Source organism: Bos taurus, chromosome 28, assembly GCF_002263795.3.
Source record: "Bos taurus isolate L1 Dominette 01449 registration number 42190680 breed Hereford chromosome 28, ARS-UCD2.0, whole genome shotgun sequence".
NCBI lineage: Eukaryota > Metazoa > Chordata > Mammalia > Artiodactyla > Bovidae > Bos > Bos taurus.
The window spans coordinates 1,447,142-1,467,496 of record NC_037355.1 but is presented as its reverse complement, the minus strand read 5'-3'; the positions used below and the strand labels follow the sequence as shown (position 1 = coordinate 1,467,496).

Genomic DNA, 20,355 nt, shown 5'->3' with positions numbered 1-20,355 from the left:
CAGTGGGATGCCATTGCCTTCTCCGTCTAAAGTGGCTACACTAGATAAAATGAGGTGAAAAGATAAATAGGGAAATGGCAGCACTAGGGAGGGATAAACAAGTACCTGGCTGGCTGCCCCAGGTATATGTGCTGCACATCTTCTGTTCTACTCGCCTTCTCCACTATTTCCTCCAGGAGGTGGGCCCTCCCACCAAGAGGACTGTCCTAGTATTCTCCTCCTTCACATTCTGGCCTCCTCACACTGAGGTCAGGGCACTTCCATTTCCAGCTGTTCCCTCCTTCTGGGTGGCCTTGAGTTGGTTGTGTCTCCTGATCCACAGCCATGGCCTGGTGACCCCTTCTTTTCTTGGCCCACTTGTTCTTAGCAGCCTCAGGGCTCTATACAATCTCTGCTGCTGCTAAGTCATTTCAGTCGTGTCCGACTCTGTGCGACCCCACAGACAGCAGCCCACTAGGCTCCCCCGTCCCTGGGATTCTCCAGGCAAGAACAATGGAGCGGGTTGCCATTTCCTTCTCCAATGCATGAAAGTGAAAGGTCAAAGTGAAGTCGCTCAGTCGTGTCTGACTCTTAGCGACCCCATGGACTGCAGCCTACCAGGCTCCTCCATCCATGGGATTTTCCAGGCAAGAGTACTGGAGTGGGTTGCCATTGCCTTCTCCGTTACCTTTATTAAACTCTCTACCCAGCTCGAGAGTGCTATCTGTTTCCTTTAGGATCTTGTTTGATAGTCTACAAGGCCCTTCCCGGGCCCTCATTTCTCCAGATTCCTCCACTTTTAGTCACTTGTCATTGGTTGGTTTGTCTAAAAACCCTGGAATCTACCAGGCTCTTTGCTGCTTCTGGTCCTTTGCCAGAGGATCCACTGCTTCAAATACTCTTCCTCTTTTTTTGCCTGGCTGAGGGCTGAGAGAAAAGGACATCTCTCAGAGGCCTTTGTAGATCTTCCTCCAAAGTCAGATACCCAGTCATTCTCTATCAGACACCCTCCTCTTTTCTTCCATTGTACACATATCAACTCGTGGTTGTGTAAATAAATTTGTGTTCATTTGTTCAGGACCTGTCTTTCTCATTGGCCTGTGATCTCCACGAGGGCAGGGCCCATGTCTGCTTTGCTTACAGTTAGAAACTTAGCACTTAGCATACAGGTTGGCACATGGAAGGTAGTCAATAAGAATGAATGAATGACTGTCTGTTCACCATCCTCCAACAGTCATACATCTGGACTCCATGTCAAGTCACATAGTATGGGACAATGCAAAAGGCTGGGCTTACTGAAATTATCATTCAGTACTCACCTCAGCTAGCTAGGGGTCAGTATCCTGTGTTTTCATAGCCTGAGTTTCCTCAGGGCTCACCAGCTTACATGGTGGCAGCAATCACTGATGACTATGACATCCTTTGTTTACTTATATGGCAGGCAATATTCCACTTATCTGGAAGGACAGTGTTGAAGACCATCCAGAGGCGAGAAGACCCCAAAAAAGGCAAAAGGATAAAAAAGAGGGAAGTGTGAGCACTTTAACCAGGGCAAAGGCAATGCAGATGTGGTTTCTACTAGAGATGCTCAGGAGTACAGTGTCCCAGGTGCTACAGTGGAGGAAAGTGTGAAGGATTAGTCTAGAATAGAGCTCTTCTTTTTGCACTGGTCAACTAACCAATTTTATCCAACGGGGCAGAGGTGGTAGTGAAACAGGGGTCCTAAAGAAAACCTGAATTCAGCTTTTAATGAGTAGATTGTGAGGCATGCGCAGGATATCCAGGTGAAAGCGGTCCACTAGGGCTGTCAGACGGAGAAGGCATTGGCACCCCACTCCAGTACTCTTGCCTGGAAAATCCCATGGACAGAGGAGCCTGGTAGGCTGCAGTCCATGGGGTCGCTAAGAGTCGGATACGACTGAGTGACTTCACTTTCACTTTTCACTTTCATGCATTGGAGAGGGAAATGGCAACCCACTCCAGTGTTCTTGCCTGGAGAATCCCAGGGACGGAGGAGCCTGGTGGGCTGCCGTCTATGGGGTCGCACAGAGTCGGGCACGACTGAAGCGACTTAGCAGCAGCAGAGCTGTCAGAAGCCTATGGTTTTTTATCAGGGCCTGCTAGAGATACAGACTTGTTATGTCACTAGCATGAAGGAGAAATGACAAATCTAGGGAATAACATCTATAACACTAAATGTGAAACCAGTGTCAGCTTTTACAGTTTTCCTCCCTTATTTTGGACCAGGGAATGAAGTCTTTTCATTTCCCAAGAGGTTCAAGAAGGACCAGAGTGCCGGGGCTTTGCGTTTCAGCTGCTGGAGGGGCAGCCCCACCCTCCAGACCGGAGAAGAGCCCGTGCTTTTCCAGTTTCGCTTCCCTGGAAACTCTGGACTCTATCTCCTCCACTGTTCCGCTCCAGGGCCTCTCGCTCAGGCTCCCCGTCAACTTCGAGGGTCCGCAGCTTTCACAACGCCCCACGGCTCGGCGTTCTCCTTTACATCATCAAAGCGCGCCCCATTCCGGTTTCTCCTGCTGGCCCGGCCAAGCCTCGATACTCAGCGCTGCATCTCCATGTCGCCACAGCGCACCCTACCTCTCAATTTTTGCTGGGGTCTCGACCGCGCCCTGAGGCTCGCGCAGAGCTTGGACGTCATCACAGCGCACCACACAGCCTGGCGCTGCTCTTTGACGTCTTAATCGCGCGCCCTCCCGCCCATCAGGTGTTCGGTCTCCGCGCGCGGGCTGCGCTTTAGCCCCACGGCTTGAACGTGCCTTGTCTGTTGCCTGTCCTTTGGATCATGTTCCCGGCAGTCTCCTCTCCGCGGACCCCGGGGACCGGAACTCGAAGAGGCCCCCTGGGCGGAGTCGGGCCGGGCTCCACGCCCCGGGCGACCAGCAGGAAGGGTCTGACTCTGGGGTCTTCTCTCAGCTCCCCCGTGCTCTTCTCTCCGGCCGGCCGTCGGAGCTCCCTGAGCTCGCGGTGAGTGGTCATCCTGGGTTGGGTTCGTCGACTCACAGGCTCACGGGCCTCCAGAAGCCACGAAACCAGGGACGGCGAGGGACGCCAGAGTGTTGGGAAAATAGACATCCGTCACCCTTGCACCCTTGAGTGATTATTTCAGCCTCGCTTTGATTAATTCATCAATTGAGTCTTTGCTTCACACACTTTGCATGGATTTACCTTTGTGTAGAGGCAGCAGCAGCAGAGGTGGAGTAAGCTCCGAGAGTTGGTGATAGTCAGGGAAGCCTGGCGTGCTGCAGTCCATGGGGGTGGCAAAGAGTCGGGTACGACTGAGAGATGGACAGGGGCTTCCCAGGTGGCTCAGTGGTAGAGAGTCTGCCTGATAAGCAGGAGACACGAGTTCGATCCCTGAGTCAGGAAGATCCCCTGGAGAAGGAAATGGCAACCCACTCCAGTTTTCTTGCCTGGAAAATTCCATGGACCGAGGAGCCTGGGGGGCTGCAGTCCATGGGGTTGCGGAGTCCAGCAGGACTTAGCAACTAAACAGCAACAGAGATGTTGAATTAGAATCTGGTGATTAGAATCAGGTGGTTACCTGCCTTGTTCTTATTACCCCTGTAATCTAGTGTAGGTCACACATGGTCTCCTCATCTGCGAAATGGCAGTAATGAACCTAATCTGAGCCTGCCCAAGGAGTCAAAATAAAATGCCACGATGCAGATTAAAGTGATGGTGGCAATGAAAGCCTCAAACCCTGTAGAATCATATTTGCCTAACATACTAACTCCCTGTTAACATCTGCTGATTGATAAAGGGATTTTAGTTACAGAAGTTAACCCTGAAGCTAAATTAATAGGGGAAAGACTTTCCATAAGCAACGAAATAAGAATAGTTGTTATGTTACCAAATAAAAGTGTGGCACACCAGTGCACGTCACTTGTGAGACCATGCTCTGCATCTCCCCTTTCATAGTTAATCTCGAAGCACATATGTTTCTTGAGTGGTTCCCTTTGAATTCGTCTATCAAAAATGAATTTGCCTCTGTAAGAAAATGGGAATATTGAGTCTTGAACTCATATTTAAAATTTATGTATAGAAAATTGCAATATTTTAAAGGATAAGTGATTTTTAAAGAATACCTTGTATTCCTTGACATTTGTAAAGTGCTCTTCAAATGCTAATCTTGTGATTGTTTTCTACTCCTTTTGACAAAAGTCAGTGAATGAAAGTTACACTTTGTTTTCATCTTTTTATTTTAATTTCTTCTTAACTTTCGGTGATCAAGTCAAAGAAAAACCTTTGTTATATTCAGTCAGAAATAATGCTGTCAACCACTCTGTATGTGCACTCATTTAATGATAAGAGAATCCTATGATAAGAGAATAACTTTTGTATTGATATATTTATACTTTTTCTGAATGTTAAGAAGAAGGTAAGAAGGAAATATAATCTCTACTGCTGTATCTGTTATTGAAGAAGAGGTAACAGCAGATACTCATGACCCTACTTAATTTCTTGATTTTGATGGTATATCTAGTAAAATCTTATATTTCTAGATTTGATGAGAGCTTAAAGATGATGTAACCCAATGTTTGTAAAACTTTTTTGACCACAGAGTATAATAAACTGGACTCTATATTCTATTTTGTTTTTCAAAAATGTTGAATGAAACCCTCAAAATGACCTATAATTTGAAAAATACTGATTTAGTCCAACCTTCTTATTTCACAGTTAAAGAAGCAGAATTATAAAGCGTTTAAGTGACTAGATCATAGATCTAATTACTGAAGCATGAGAATTGAAGCCAGATTCTGTTAGTTTTTTTTTTTTTTAATGAAAAATACATTTACACAGTATACATGAACCAGAAGTTTTCACTATTAAAATAGTTTTTCACTATTTCATTTTTCTTCTTGTTTATCAAAGATTTTCTCTCCATTGTGAAAATATATACATAACGTTATAATGAATAATGGAAAAATTTTAAGTTATGAGTAAAATAATATGGTCTCATTTCTTTAGAGGAACACCTACACGAATATTCCCACACCACTCCATAACTGAGTCTGTGAACTATGATGTGAAAACATTTGGATCTTCTCTCCCTGTTAAAGTCATTGAAGCCTTAACATTGACTGAAGGTGGGTGTCATTTTCCATTTGTCTCTATTAGCAATTCAAATGAAGCCTAGGTCTGGCATGAAGATAGAAATTTGTGTTTTCTCTAGTCACCTGGTAAAGAATCCATCTGCAATGCAGGAGACCCTGGTTCGATTCCTGAGTTGGGAATATCTACTGGAGAAGGGATAGGCTACCCACTCCAGTATTCTTGGGCTTCCCTTGTGGCTTTGCTGGTAAAGAATCTGCCTGCAATGCAGCAAACATGGGTTCAATCCCTGGGTTGGAAAGATTCCCTGGAGAAATGAACGGCTGCCCTCTCCAGTATTCTGGCCTGGAGAATTCCATGCACTGTATAGTCTATGGGGTCGCGAAGATTCAGACATGACTGAGCGACTTTCACTTTACTTCACTGGTGTACCTTCACTTCCTTGGGGAGAAATAGTTGACTTATTTGGTTTTTCATTGTGTTTGAGAAATATAACAAATTTGGGAAGCAGAATGAGCTCATTTTAGCACAATCAAAATAAGTATTTATGATTGTACATACTGTGTATGCAAAACTCAGTCCAATTTCAAAAGTTGTTTGAGTATATGAAGTTTAGGTTTTTTAAAAAATCCAAAAACTACTGCCCTACTGCCTCACATTATTGGGTTTAATAATGCAATAGAATAAAGTCTTACCTCTATTTTGGATCTGTGTAGTACCCCAGAAGCTGTATGCATAATTTTCTTTTTACCTTTCATGCTCACTTTTATTTTCCTTTTTCCTTCTCACATAAGAACTTTTCCACCCACCAATTTTCTTTTAGCTGTAAAGTCATTTGATGTTGATCAGGTACCATTTTATCTCCTAAAACTTTGGTGGCATCAAAATATGACAGTTAACCAGTGTTAAATCTATAAAATATTTATATAGCACAGAACTTGAAGCATTAGACACTGGGCAATTAAACCACATAAAAATTGGACAAGACCCTTGTCCTACGTGTTCAGAATCAGGTGTTCACAGCCCCTATCTGGTACAGTCCCTATCTGGTGATTTTACATGATTCAAAAGGCAGCAGAGGCAACAGGCAAGTTACTTTGAAGGACATGGAATACTATGATCCGGAAGAACGTTATGTTGTTACTCCAGTGTCATGTACCGCTCCACCTTTCTCCAAAGGTGGTCTCGATAATTCTGAAATGGCAGGTCTGGCTGATACAGGATAAAGATGACAACACAACACTTACCCTGTGGAGATATCCTCCTACTATGCATGTATGGTGATCTTGAATGCAACTCGTCTTGAAATCTTGTTTTTAGGTTTTTAGGTTGGGTGATCCATCAGTCTTGCACTCAACTGTTAACTTCTTTTATGTCATCCTTATTGCCAAAGATAGCTCACCTAGTGGCTGTAGATAGCTCCCATCCAGTTTTTTCCTGTAACATGAAAAATATTTTAAATCTATCTTTCCCCTGGGAAGATAAGTTGGTAGAACTGCTGGGCTTTCATTCTTTGCAATACAGTCTATCCTTGGTTCTCATTGAGGCTTTAATCCAATCATTCTGTTCATTTTCACAAGAATACAAAGGTTTCCTGTGTTGTAGCCAAGCTTGGCATCATCCACACCTCTGCATGCTTCAAGGAAGGCAAGAGGAAACTGACATGCAGTATAATCTGGACCTTTCTGCTCAGAAGAGTTTCCATTGTTATATTCTGTGAGATTCTGTTCTTCTAAGCCATATGGCTTTAGAAATTTCTTAAGCTCATAGTGTACCTTCTAGAGGACTCTGGATTAGGCATGCCAGATGAAAAATCCAGTACCATCACTAGTTTTGGAAAAACCATGTAAGTCCTGAACTTGGAACCTGGTCATGATATTTTGGAATCTCATTGTTCAGAGTGAAGTATAGCCCACATTGTGCATGAAAAGAGTGCAGCCAGGCTCCCATAAAAGAGTAGGTGGAAGAGCAAGATCAAACCCCAGGTCTTAGCAATGCACCCCAGGAACTCGCATGGTCAGGTTTTAGATGAAGAGCTTCCACTTGGCCAGGCTCTGTTTGAAGGACTTCTTGTCTTTCTTTGTCATGGTGTGTGCTGACCGCACGGGGAGTGGTGGCACGGTGGTAGAACAGGCGAGAAGGGCAGAGGCTTGTCCTGGTTTGAGCAGCAGCAGAAGGCAGTATGTCCAAGGGACCCTCCTCGCTGTGGTGAGCACGCAAGCCGACTGCTCTGCACCATGCCAGGCTGGGCTGCTGCTCTGGCCAAATTCATGTTATCAGTTTTGTGCACCATTAGAAGATTCTCTTGGCAGAAAATTATTATTTTTATTTATTTTTAAATATTTGTTTATTTTTGGCTGTGCTGGGTCTTCATTGCTGCTCCCAGGCTTGCTTTAGCAGCGAGCAGAGGCTACTCTCTAGTTGAAGTGCGTGGGCTTCTCATTGCAGTGGCCTCTCTCATTGCACAGCACAAGCTCTAGGGCACGCTAGCTTCAGTAGTTGTGGGGTATGGGCTCCAGAGTGCAGCCAAAGAGGTGACCCATGGGCTCAGTTACCCTGCAGCAGAACCAGGGGTGGAACCTGTGTCCTTGCATTGCAAGGCGGTTTCTTAACCAGTGGACCACCAGGGACACCCGACTGGTAGAGAATTAGAGTGGAAGTGTGGAAGATGTGGTCAGCACGAGCTTCAGAAAGATGCTCTTAAGGCTGAGAAGTTGGGGTGACTCTAAGAGCAAAGTTCAGAGCATCCTTTGATTTCCTGGAACAGTGTTTTTCAAACTGCAGGTAGTGACTGAAATCACTTTAGTGGCTCATGACCAACATTTTTTTAAAAAATGAAGTAAAGTAGATTGCACAGTGTCAGAGTGTATCTCGTTTTATTTAAATTGTGTATGACTACATCGTGCTGTGAAATGTATTTCATACTTGGAATGACAGTCAAAACAGTTTAAAGTACTCCATTCCATAAAAGGGAACATTTCTTATCAACTTGAACTAGCACATCTTACCAATGAGTCCATGGGAGCTTCAGGTACAATTATTTTCAGACAGCTGAACTTCTAACCTCTGTCATGCATTGTTCCTGGTTTAAATATATATTTTCTTTTCCCTTCTAAACATTTAAGCTTAAATTGCATTTAAGCCTTTGACACACTCCTGGTTCATGCCATCAGATCATGTTAATAACAAATAGTACACAGGCTCAGAGGAGAGAGTTTCTAGAAATCAGGATGTGAAAACTGAAGACTATGTAAACTTGAGAAGATCTCATCCTCACATGGAAATTTCCAAGCCCTAGTCAGTTGGTGTACTGAGTCAAGGTCCTCAAGTGTTCACCAGTGGAGGATTTGGAGCTGCCACGGTGCTTTTAGGGAAAGAAAACACCAATCAGGTATTCCATTTCAGCAAAAAGCCCACACTCAACCTAGGTATGATTTGATATTTATATTTTAGCTTGTGCCTTATTGGTGCCTTTTATTTTGCCCCTCTATCCTGTCTTCAAATGAAGAGCAAAGCTCATATTGATTAAATTTCTAGGACTGTTAATGCATTTACACAGGTTTAGCACCAAAACTTACAGCAGCAATAGAATAGTCTTCCCTTAGCCACAGGCATAAGTTCCAAGACCCCCAGGGGTTGCCTGAAAGAGAATAGCACTGAACCCTGTATATACTGTTTTTCCTATATATACATGCCTATGGTTAAGTTTAGTGTATCAATTAGGCACAGTAAGAGAATATCCACATTGCCACATCACTTCTCTGTGCTTTGTGGCCACGTTTTAGTAAAACAAAGTTACTTGAACACAAGGGCTGCAGCACTAAGACGGTGACTCTGATAACTTAGACCGAGTGGCTCATGGCTGGGTGGCGGGCACAGCGTCCATACACCTGCAGCACTAAGACGGTGACTCTGATAACTTAGACTGCTGCTGAGTGGCTCATGGCTGGGTGGCGGGCACAGCGTCCATACACTGGACAAAGGAGTGAGTCACGTCCCCGTCAGGACAGCGGGACACTGCCAGATTTCGTCACTAAAGTGTTATTTCTAGAATTTTCTATTTAATATCTCAGGCCCCAGTTGACTGCAAATAACTGAAACAACAGGTGAAACCGAGGAAATCTAACCCCTTTAGGTTAGCATGTAATAATCTATCATACATTCAAAGAGCTCTTATTTTGAAAATCCTGTTCTTTTGCAGGAACATGATTTTTCCTTGAAATGTTTTATGTATTTAATGAGGGGTTTATTATTTGTGTTGCTTTATCAAAATAAAATCATGAATTTTACTAAATATTATAAAAAGTGAGATAAATTTGTAACAAAAAATAAGAAATATTAAACCTAAGACCAGAACATAGTTTTTACCTTTCAATATAGTTATGAGTGGTTGTCAAAGTTAAATGGATCTCTTATTTTGGATATTAATAACTCTTGAATTATTCAAGAGTATTTTTGTTGTGAGTTAATCTTGTGTGTGTGGTGGTTACTTTTTTGGGTGAAGAGTATGGCAGTAAGGAAGATTTTGGTGTGAGAAATTTTCGCAGTTTTAATTCATACTGTAAGATTAATTACGTACCTTGTTTTTTTTTAGTTGATGATCAGCTGACTGTTCACATAGATGAAGGTGGATGGGCTTGTCTGGTCTGCAAAGAGAAACTCATTATTTGGAAGATTGCTCTGTCACCTATCACTAAGGTAATGATTCTTTAAAGAGCTGGAGGGAGAGAGAGGAGAAAATTCCTAATTGGCTCTGAATTTTTACCCTAACTTTTTAGAGTTGTTGGAAATCTGTAATTTGAATCGACTCAAGCATTATAGATTTGCATTTTTATAGTAATATGAAATACCAAGCATGCATACACTTTTGTGTATTGGGAAAAAAGTTTCTCTCCTTATCATGATTTTAAACAAGATATATTTTATTTACATTTAATAAAGTTAAAGACATTGACATTTTTAATGAATGTCATGCTAGTCACTCTGTGCAGTGAAGTCTAAGACTAAATGCCATCCACATAAACTAATGAACTGAGTTTTGAAGAGGATAGGAATGTGTTGCACTGAATCTACTGAATCATGTGTAAGAAAATAGGAAAGAATTATACCAATTTTTAGAATGCTAACTGAACTCTTCATTGTCAGCTTTTCACACGGGGGCTTTCATTTGTGTGTTCACTGCTGTGCTCTCAGCAGCCTCTTTCTGTGCACTCCAGATCAGGCATACTCTCTTGCAGTACTCATGCTCGCTGGGCCTTTGTTCCACTGGGACTCAGGCTCCACCTTACCTAAACTCTTCGAGTGTACTGGTCTCTGTACACCTGCTGTCTGGAAAACCACGTCTGTAGTTAGGGGCGTAGGTGAAGGAGAGGTCCTGCAGTGGCATCCTGAGTTAGCAGAGGAAGCCTGGTACTGGCCGAGTCTCGGAAATATTTTCTAGGCGACTTTGAATACTTACTCTAGTCATGCCAATTTTAAATGTCAACTCAACAAATCAAGATTAGACTGGGAAAATTCCATAGGAATTCCACACAGTTCTTTCAACAATGGACTTTTTTTTCGTCTGGGAAGAGATTGGAGTAGTTTCTGTTAAGGGTCTGGTCTAGCTGTTAAGTTTTCCTGATTCTGTATCTCTTAAAATATTTTGTTTTTAAAATTAGTGAAAATGACGATGGAAGCCTGATCAAAAAGTTGTGAGAAGAAAGTATTTCTAGAATAGTATTTCTAGCAGTGAATTAGAATCTAAAGTATGCAGAGAAAGTGAAGTCAGGTGCATGTTCAAAAATTGGATTTGAAATGAAAAATTTTTTGTTTGGATTTGTTTTATAGTTATCTGTTTGCAAAGAACTTCAGCTGCCACCTAGTGATTTCCACTGGAGTGCTGACTTGGTGGCTCTCTCTTACTCTGCTACCTCAGGCGAAGCACATTCTACCCAGGTGGGTGACTTAAACGCTTACTGAAGTACATTTTTTTAAGATAAGGGAGTTGTAAAGTTGGGGGGATCACCCAGTTGGGTTTTGAAACATAGCTGTAAAGCTGCAGAAATCAAGACAGAATGGTTGTGACAGAGGTAGACACACGGGGCACTGGAACAGAACAGTGTAGACATACAGACCCACGCAGAGACGGTGCACTGGTCTTTGACAGGGGTGCAGAAGAAATTCAGTGACGTGGGGATGGTCTTCTCATTAAAGGGTGTTGGAACCATCGACCATCTTTAGGAAGAAGAAAAAATTCCTCCTGAACCTCATGGACTTCCCTGGTGGCTCAGACGGTAAAGCGTCTGCCTACAATGCAGGAGACCTGGGTTCAATCCCTGGGTCAGGATGATCCCCTGGAGAAGGAAATGGCAACCCACTCCAGTTTTCTTGCCTGGAAAATTCCATGGACCGAGGAGCCTGGGGGGCTGCAGTCCATGGGGTTTCGGAGTCCAGCAATGGACTTACAGGAGTCTAAAAGTGAAAGTTTTAGTTACTTAGTCATGTCTGACTCTTTGCGACCCCATGGACTGTAGCCACCAGGCTCCTCTGTCCATGGAATTCTCCAAGCAAGAATACTGCAGTGGGTTGCCATTCCCTTCTCCAGAGGATCTTCCCAACCCAGGGATTGAACTTGGGTCTCCCACACTGCAGGTAGATCCTTTACCATCTGACCCACCATGTGTTTTAAAATTCATAGGACTGTAAAAAGTGAAACATTTTGTATGATCTGAAGAGAAACCAGGGTATAAAAATTCATAGAATTATAAAACAGGAGAAAATGTCAATTTTACTGTATGATAATTTTTTAAATATGGAAAAAAAGAATTTTTTCCCCTGATTTCTGTTCATTAGTAGTGCATTGCCCTGGTTTCTTTATGTCAGTGTCATCAGACTACCGCTTTGGGCTCCTTATCTTGTGTTTGTTGAGTGTTATGATCTTGTTTCAGGCTGTTACTGTCATGGTTGCCACCAGAGAAGGATCCATCCGCTATTGGCCAAGCCTTGCGAGTGAAGACACCTACACAGAGACGTTCATAGATCTGGGAGGTGATAAGACCTACAGTTTCCTAACAGCAGTACAGGTATACGATGGATATTCTTTTATATTTATTGGGAAACTGTCATTTGGCTTGGAAATCAGGTTTGGATGACTTAAAAATTTGTGATTTTGAGCAGATCATACAGGTAGGGGTGGGAGGAGATCAAAAAAGAGGCAAGGAAAGAATGGCACCCCACTCCAGTACTCTTGCCTGGAGAATCCCATGGATGGAGGAGCCTGGTGGGCTGCAGTCCATGGGGTCGCTAAGAGTCGGACACGACTGAGCGACTTCACTTTCACTTCTCACTTTCATGCATTGGAGAAGGAAATGGCAACCCACTCCAGTGTTCTTGCCTGGAGAATCCCAGGGACGGGGGAGCCTGGTGGGCTGCCGTCTATGGGGTCTCACAGAGTCGGACACGACTGAAGCGACTTAGCAGCAGCAGCAGCAGCAGGATTTGAGCACTTAAACCGAGGGAAGCCCTTCTTATAGGACTCTGACCTATCAGTGGAGCATAGTAGCCAGTGGTATTCGTTTCTGTCAGAACCATCTTTAGAGAGTGATTCAGAAACTCTTAGAGGAAGAATGGTTTGCTAATACATATTCTGCTAGTTTACCAAAGAAGTAAAATCTGATTCTTGATTTGTTGAACCTACATAATGTGAACCTATAACTTAAAAATCAGAATTAAAAAAAAATGCAATTAAAAAAATGGCTATGAAGTTTTTCTGTGCAGTATTAAGTGAATGGATTCATAAATAAATGATTTTTTTAGGATTGCACTGTTCTTTTTTTATTCTTTTAGATTTATGTGGAGGTACCGATGATTTCCCTCAAAGCATATCAAAGTGATTTGTGTTCATTTTCTTTTCTTAGTCTTAAATGCTTAACTGAACTAATTTCACATTTGTTCACAGGGAGGAAGTTTTATTTTATCCTCATCGGGGGGCCAACTAATCCGCCTGATACCCGAAAGTATAGGAAAAATTCATCAGCATATCCTGCCTCAAGGACAAGGTGTGCTTTCAGGAATTGGTCGGAAGGTTTCTTCTCTTCTGGGAATTTTATCTCCTAGTAGTGATCTCATTGTAAGTTGATAAAATAACCTTGTTTTACTAGCTTGTTTCTTAGTGAAATCAGTAAGTTGGCAGTCTCCTATGAAGTTAGCGTTGCCACTGTATGAGCAGTGGTGTCCGTGAGATGAAAACTTTGATCTTTCAGTGAAGCATTCTTATTATGATGATTAGATCAGTTCATACTGACCCTCTTGCATCCTCTGTAACATTAATTATTCTTAAGTTTTATAGATTATCTCATAAGTTCATTTTTTGAATTAAAACTATGATGTAAAGTTATGCATGTGTTTAAGGATTAGTTTTGCTTTCTAGACGTAACCAAAAGTGTGTTTCCACCCCCGAGCCTCCAGCTGTGTGTGTGGATGATGTCTGCTGGGCTCTGCCTCAGACTCTGGAGTAGTGAGTGACGATGCTGGGAACTAACATGTGGGGGCATCTGCTCTGCCAGGTGCCCTGTGTGTGTGATCTCCTGTAATTATTGTGATCTGTAATGTATAGAGCTTCATGTCGCATTTGTGTTAAATAATTGAGGAAATGGCCTCAGTGAGGTTACCAAAATTGCCCAAAGTTCAAAGCTGCTCAGCGACAGATGCATGCCCACACATCTGTGTGAACTAAGAGCACATTCCCCTGACCCCAGCTTTTTTTAAACATTTTATTTTATAGGAGTATAGCTGAGTAACAGTGCTATGGCAATTTCAGGTGGACAGTAAAGGGACTCAGCCATACATACACATGTATCCGTTCTCCCCTAGACTCCCCCTGCAACCAGGCTGCCACGTAACACTGAGCAGAGTTCCCTGTGCTATGCAGCAGGTCCCTTTGCATTAGCCCTGTTAAATACTGTGGTACCACATCCTTTATTAAACTGTGCTTTTCCCTCTGATTTCAGATTGCTATCATTATCTGCTTCTTTAAATGGTCTTTGAACCTAAGCCTTAACATATCTAGAAAAAAATTGCTCATGTTCTCTTCTCTCCTATTGACTTACAAAACTCATTTTTCTTTTGACCTATTTCTAATGGCACTGTCACCTTTTTTCAGAGACCCAGGTATGAAATCCTGGTGGGGAGGGGGGGAGGTGGGCGGTGTGTGTGTGTGTGGAGGCAATTAGGGTTTTAGTTCAGCAGTCATGTATACGCAATTTCTAAGTTGGGGTAGATGTGTTCTTCAGAAGCAAGGAAAATGAAGTGATATAACCATGTGGAACTACACACACCCCTCCAGATTCCTTCTCCTGTAACACAGCTCTCGTGCTCACAAGCTATGGGTATTATCTCCTTAGCTTACTTGGTTTACAAACTGACATTCAAGACTGTGCTGTGTGTGAACCTTAGTTTTGCTTCTTTCCTAGCTATAATCCACATTCCAGTTTAGCAGGACTGTGTTTTGTTCTTTAAAGAGTCTCTGACTTTCCTGCCTCCCTACTCTCCCAGGCTCTTCCTGGGCCTTCTGCCTGTGAAAATCCTCCTTACTCTCAAGGTCTATTTCAGGATCACTTCTTCCCTTGAATCCTAAATGGAGAATTCTGCTAGGATTACTAATCAAATAGCTATAAAATATACAATTTTTTAATTTCAGGAAAATCATCGACATTAGAATTTAATAATCTATAAACTTTTTTTCTCCTCTCCATACAGCTTTCAAGTGTCCTTTGGGATAGAGAGCGAGCGAGCTTTTATAGCCTGACAAGTTCAAACATCAGTAAATGGGAATTAGATGATTCTTCAGAAAAACAAGCACACAGTTGGGATATAAATAGAGTCCTGAAGGAAAACATTATTGATGCTATCTGGGTAAGGAACAGTAACATTCATCTCTGTCATTTTTATTTATATAAGATTGCTAGTTCTTTAGTTGTATTTATTAGAACACATTTCAGTGTAATACACCAAGTTTTAGTCATCAGATAAGCTGAGATGGAGTATTCAATCTTTAGAAGTATTGGGACTCACTGGTTTACTTAATTTTTAAAATGCATACATTACTCATTCAATAAGTTTGACTTACTGTGGATGAGGCAGTTTCGTAGGTGCTGGGGATATAAAGGTGAAAAGAAATGATTCTTATACTGAAGGAGCTTACATTGTTGATATTTTCATGTAGGGATCTGAAAGTAACTATGAAGCTATTAAAGAAGGGGTCAACATTCGATATTTGGATTTGAAGCAAAACTGGTAAGCAATTCATTTGTCATGCAGAACATAGGTAGTCGTTTGGAAAAACAGATTGATGTTTGTTATAGAATAATAAGCACCCTTGCTATCTCTTCTTCTGATGTGTCTAACCCTAATCTTATATTATTCTGCCTTATCGAATCACTTTGTCTGGCAGTGCTAATGCATTTCACAAGTGTCGGCAGTTTTCGGCCTTCCACTGAGTGTCCCATTAGCTGTCTGCCCTTATTAGGGATCATCTGTTCTGCTCGCATAGCTGGAGCTTCTGAGAGCTGCTTGCCCCGCTGCTGGGTGTGTTCCATGCTGTCGTCTTTGCTGACTCAGTGGAGATTCTGGGGGCTCTTCTCCAGTCCTTTTTTTGTTGCTGAAGCTTTAGCCTGAGTTTGTGGCTGTATTGAATAAAGGAAGGATGGATGAGGTTTTGTCCTGGCGGTACAAGTTAGAACTCAGTCATTGTTTATGACTGAGTCACTCAGAGTGAATTTCCTCTTAGAACCAATGCTCTTAGTGGTGCTTAAGATCTCAAGTTAGTCTGATAAAGCTACTTAATCCCATGTTATTGTTTAGCTTTAATATTATGGTCATATAGAACTGAAAAGCCATTTATAATACAGCTTCTGTGATATCGTTTATAATGAATGCCAACATATGATTTGTAATTCTTTAAAACACAGCTTACTGGAAGTTAGGATAATTTTTTTTTTTTTTAAGGATAATTTTTATGTGTTTTAGAGTAATTTAGTTTAGTGGAACAAATTCTACTTGTTTCTTGGCTTACAGTTCTGCTGTTTAATTTTTCTGTCGTGGGCTGTTGAGACTTGTCAGGATCCTTCTTTGTAATTTCTGAAAAACTTCTATGTAAACTATCAAAGAAGTAAAAATAATGTATATGCTTAATTTCCAAAAATATTTTAATTAAATACAGTTTATCTTGTTTTAATTTATCTTTACTGGACCTCCATCATAAGTTTAGAACTGGTGCCAGGATGCAGCCAACTGTGGGGAAGAGGATGTGGACATTTTTCACATGTAATTTTCGGAATGGAGACATAGGTTGAGCACAGAGAAGCATGCATAGGACTTGCTGTGCTGAGGCAGACACAGAATGCTGTCGTGCCAGCATGACTTGATTCTTGTGGGGCCTGTGAGATGCAGTTCTCATTCGCCTTCTTGGCCCCCTGCCACCATTGCTCCCAATGATCCAGTCATCACTCTCCGTATCCTCAAGTTCCACTGACCCTTGTAGACTGTTCCACGTCTGGACAGGTGTCTTCTGTTTAAGAAGCATGTGTCTCCCTCATGCTTTTTGCTCTTCCTTGATCAATTGTTGAAATTTTTACTGATTTGCAAATTAATTATCTTTCTATCATCTTTACTACCCAAAATAGCTTCATGTTATTTTAATCATGAAGTTTTTTTGTTGATAGAGATGTCAAATGAAGCTGATCTAAGCAGCCCTTCCTGAGGAATTCTTTATTAGCTATGTCTCTGGGCCTCATTGGCACCTCTTACCGCACAGCAATCCAGTCTGTGGAGTAACTTCAGTTGACTCACAACAGCATGACCATCTCTACCTCCCTACCTAGTGCAGAGGAGGGCTCTCAGGACTGAGTTCTCTGTGGCTTTGCTCACTGCCCTCTTAGCTGTCATCCGCGAGCTGTTTAGGTCACTGCCAGTATGTTCCAATTTGGACCAGTGTCCTTGAAGTTTTCGAGGAAATTCAGGTAGAAATGGTAAGAGTTGGGGAGCTGGGAAAAGGAAACAGTGGAGAAGGAAAATGAGAGCTGTATCAGGACTGCTTGATGTGAAGTGCATGTCATCTATTCAGTAGCTTGCTTTATTATTTTTAGTTGTCGGTAGAGAGTGCTTGCCATCCTGTTAATTTTTCTGAAACTTGAATGAAAGTTGTTAAAAATGCTACTAAATATTTCAGGAGTTGAGATTAGAGACCATTTAATTTTTTTTTATGTTCGGGGCAACAACTTTGATAGACTTAAGAGGACCACATACATTTTTAAGATGGAAAAAAGTTTGTTTTCACCTATACAGCAGCTTGAATATACAGTAGCAGTTCTATGGTTATTAAAGGTAAAACCAAAATGTTTTTCTTCTGTACAAAAGTAAACTTTAAAAAGCAGATTAGATCAGGGGTTAGCAACCTTTTCTATAAAGGGTCCAAAACTATATTTTTAGGCTTTAGGGACCATGTGGTCTTCGTTTTAGCTATTTTACTCTACCAGTGGTAGTATTAAAGCATCCATAGACAGCACACAGACAAGGGGGCATGGCCGTCTTGCAGGACAGATTTATTTACAGAAACTCATCTGTGGCCAATTTGACCTGAGAGCTGCACTTTGCTAATCCCTGTGTTTGATGATTTGTTGGTCTTTTTACGTCAGATTTATTGAGTTATATTTTACATAGGGTAAATATTTTGTACCCTTTTTAGTGTATAATTTGGTGAGTTTTGATGAGTGCATAGTCAGTTAACTACAACCACAATCAAGATACAGAACAATTCTATCACTCCAAAAATTACTTTGAACTCCTTTGTCAGGGGCTTTCTGGGTGGCTTAGGGGTTAAAAAAAAATCTGCCTGCCAGTGCAGGAGATGCAGGAGGCACGAGTTTAATCCCTGAGTTGGGAAGATCCCCTAGAGGAGGAAATGGCAACCCACTGCAGTATTCTTGCCTGGAAAATCCCATGAACAGAGAAACCTGATGGGCTATTGTCTGTAGAGTCACAGAGTCAAACAGGAGTGAGTATGCACGCACACACTCCTTTTTCAACCCCTTCCTTCACTTCCAGCTCCTGGCAACCATTGACATCTTTTCTGTCCCTATAGTGTAGATGGCATCATACAGTATAAAGCCTATGGAGTCTGGTTTCTTTCACTTAGCATAATGAATTTGATATTCATTCAGTGGTTCCTTCCTTTTTACTGCTGAGTAGCTTTACCAGGATTTGTTTATTCAGCAGTTGAAGGATATTGAGTTGTTTCCATTTTTAGGCAGTTATGAGTAAAATCACTATAAACATTTGTACACAGGTTTTTGTGTGAAGATAAGTTTTTATTTCTCTTAGGTAAATATCTAGGACTGGGCTTGCTAGGTCATATAGAAATGCATGTTTTTCTCTTTAAGAAATTGCCAAACTGTTTTCCAAAGAGACAGTATATCTTTCTTTTTCATTGATTAGCGATGGGCTCCTAATTTTGGCAGCAGCATGGCACCTGGCAGACAGCCCCTGCCTTGTCTATTACTCTCTGATAACAGTAGAAGATAATGGCTACCAAATGTCAGATGCAGTGACTGTGGAAGTCACTCAGTATAACCCACCTTTTCAGGTAAGATTTCTGTTTACAAGCTAAATGACCAAGTGACAGTAACTTGCTGAGTTTTTTCTCCCTAACTGTTGCAAGGTCAGATTCTTTGAGATATTCACCTGTAGGGCTTAGAAATATGTTTAATTTAATTTTTAAAAATCTCTTTATTGGGGGACTTTCCTGGTGGTTCAGTGGCTAAGACTCTGTGCTCCCAATGCAGGGGACCCAGGTTCAATCCCTGGTCAGGGAACTAGATCCCTCATCCCACAACTAAGAGTTTGCATGCTGTAATAAATGATCCCACACGCCCCAACTAAAACCTGGTGCAGTCAAATGTAAATACATTTTTTAAAGTAAAATCCCTTTGTTTATTTATTGTTATTAGCCACGCCGTGCAGCTTGCAGGGTTTTAGTCCCCTGACCATAGATTGAACTTGGGCCCTCAGCAGTTAAAGCAGAGTCCTAGTCCACACTGGGCCACCAGGGAATTCCCAGAAATACGTTTTAAACAACTAGTGTTTAGGCAGTGCATTCTGTTTACCATCTCGTACTCATCCTCTGTTCAGCCTTAGCTAAAGAGAAGTGAGAGTGGGAGCCCTTGACAGTGAGCAGCAGCAGCATGTTTCTCCTGCTGTAGCTCTGAAGGGATTTTCATTTCTGTATTACTGAGTAGAAAGAAAACATTGATGATGAACTGCAGAGTGAAAAATAGGAAGAAACTTGATGGGAATTGGACTTTGGTTTTATGTGCTGTATATTACAGAAAAATCCTCTTTTTGCTCATATAGGATCATATTTGTAGGTAACTGCATTATATATTTATTAAAATTCATGTGAATAGTTAAAAGGAAAGAGTTGTGGACATGAGGGGATGGGGCGGGCGGGGGGCAGTAACGAATTGAAAGAATACCATTAAAGCATATACATTACCATATGTAAAATCAGGTAGTCAGTGGGAATTTGCTGTATGACACAGAAAATACAAATGCTTGAGACAGCCTAGAGGGGTGGGATTGGCTGAGAGGTGGAAGGGAGGTTCAGGAGGGAGGGGGCATATGTATACCTGTGGCTGATTCATGATGATATATGGCAGAATCCGATACAATATTGTAAAGCATTTATCCTCCAATTAAAAATAAGTAAATTTTTTAAAAAGACAAGCTGTCTAATTTTAAGCTTCTTGATGGCAATTTAACATTGTTTAATAACTGCTGTTATTTAGGAGAGGCCTACACAAGGTTAACTTCATTTAACCTTGTGTAGCATCTAATTCTATTGAACTTATTCTTAATACAATTTGCATAACTGACTACTGTAAGGAAATCTTAATTTGATCTTTTATTTCAAATAGAAATAAATCTTATGTGTTCTGATTATACAACAAAAACACACTCAGTGTTAAAATTTTTCACAGACAATGCGAAAGGGATAAAGAAGACAGTTTGAGAATTAAAACATCATGGGATTCCACTTTTATGTTTGTAAAATTCTTTTAATAAACAAAGTATCCTTTTGAGCTTTTGCTAATTTTATGACTTACTAAGTCTTATTTCTATTTCTCTAATTTCATATATGAACAAATTATCTCAGTTTTCTTGTGCTTGATATCTGGACAGTGAAGAAAGAAACAGTATTTATCAGGGATTGTTTTAAAAGTATCTCTAAATTCTAAAATAATGAACTAATTTTATTTTTTCTCATGTTTG

The 20,355-nt window shown here is 41.4% G+C and overlaps 1 protein-coding gene and 1 pseudogene across 1 annotated transcript in view; one reads left to right on the top strand and one right to left on the bottom strand.

Annotated features, from left to right (window-relative positions):
• Nucleotides 1-2,703: 2,703 nt before the first annotated feature.
• NUP133 (nucleoporin 133) overlaps nt 2,704-20,355 on the top strand; it is a 54,647-nt gene continuing 36,995 nt past the window's right edge. Inside the window, 9 exon segments of the mRNA NM_001076872.2 lie at nt 2,704-2,961; nt 4,966-5,084; nt 9,644-9,747; nt 10,879-10,986; nt 11,979-12,113; nt 12,989-13,159; nt 14,788-14,943; nt 15,254-15,324; nt 18,523-18,670. Of these exon segments, the coding sequence (NP_001070340.1) occupies nt 2,780-2,961; nt 4,966-5,084; nt 9,644-9,747; nt 10,879-10,986; nt 11,979-12,113; nt 12,989-13,159; nt 14,788-14,943; nt 15,254-15,324; nt 18,523-18,670 (1,194 nt within the window). The 5' untranslated portion in view covers nt 2,704-2,779.
• On the bottom strand, nt 6,103-7,234 carry LOC100140514 (sodium/potassium-transporting ATPase subunit beta-3-like; annotated as a pseudogene).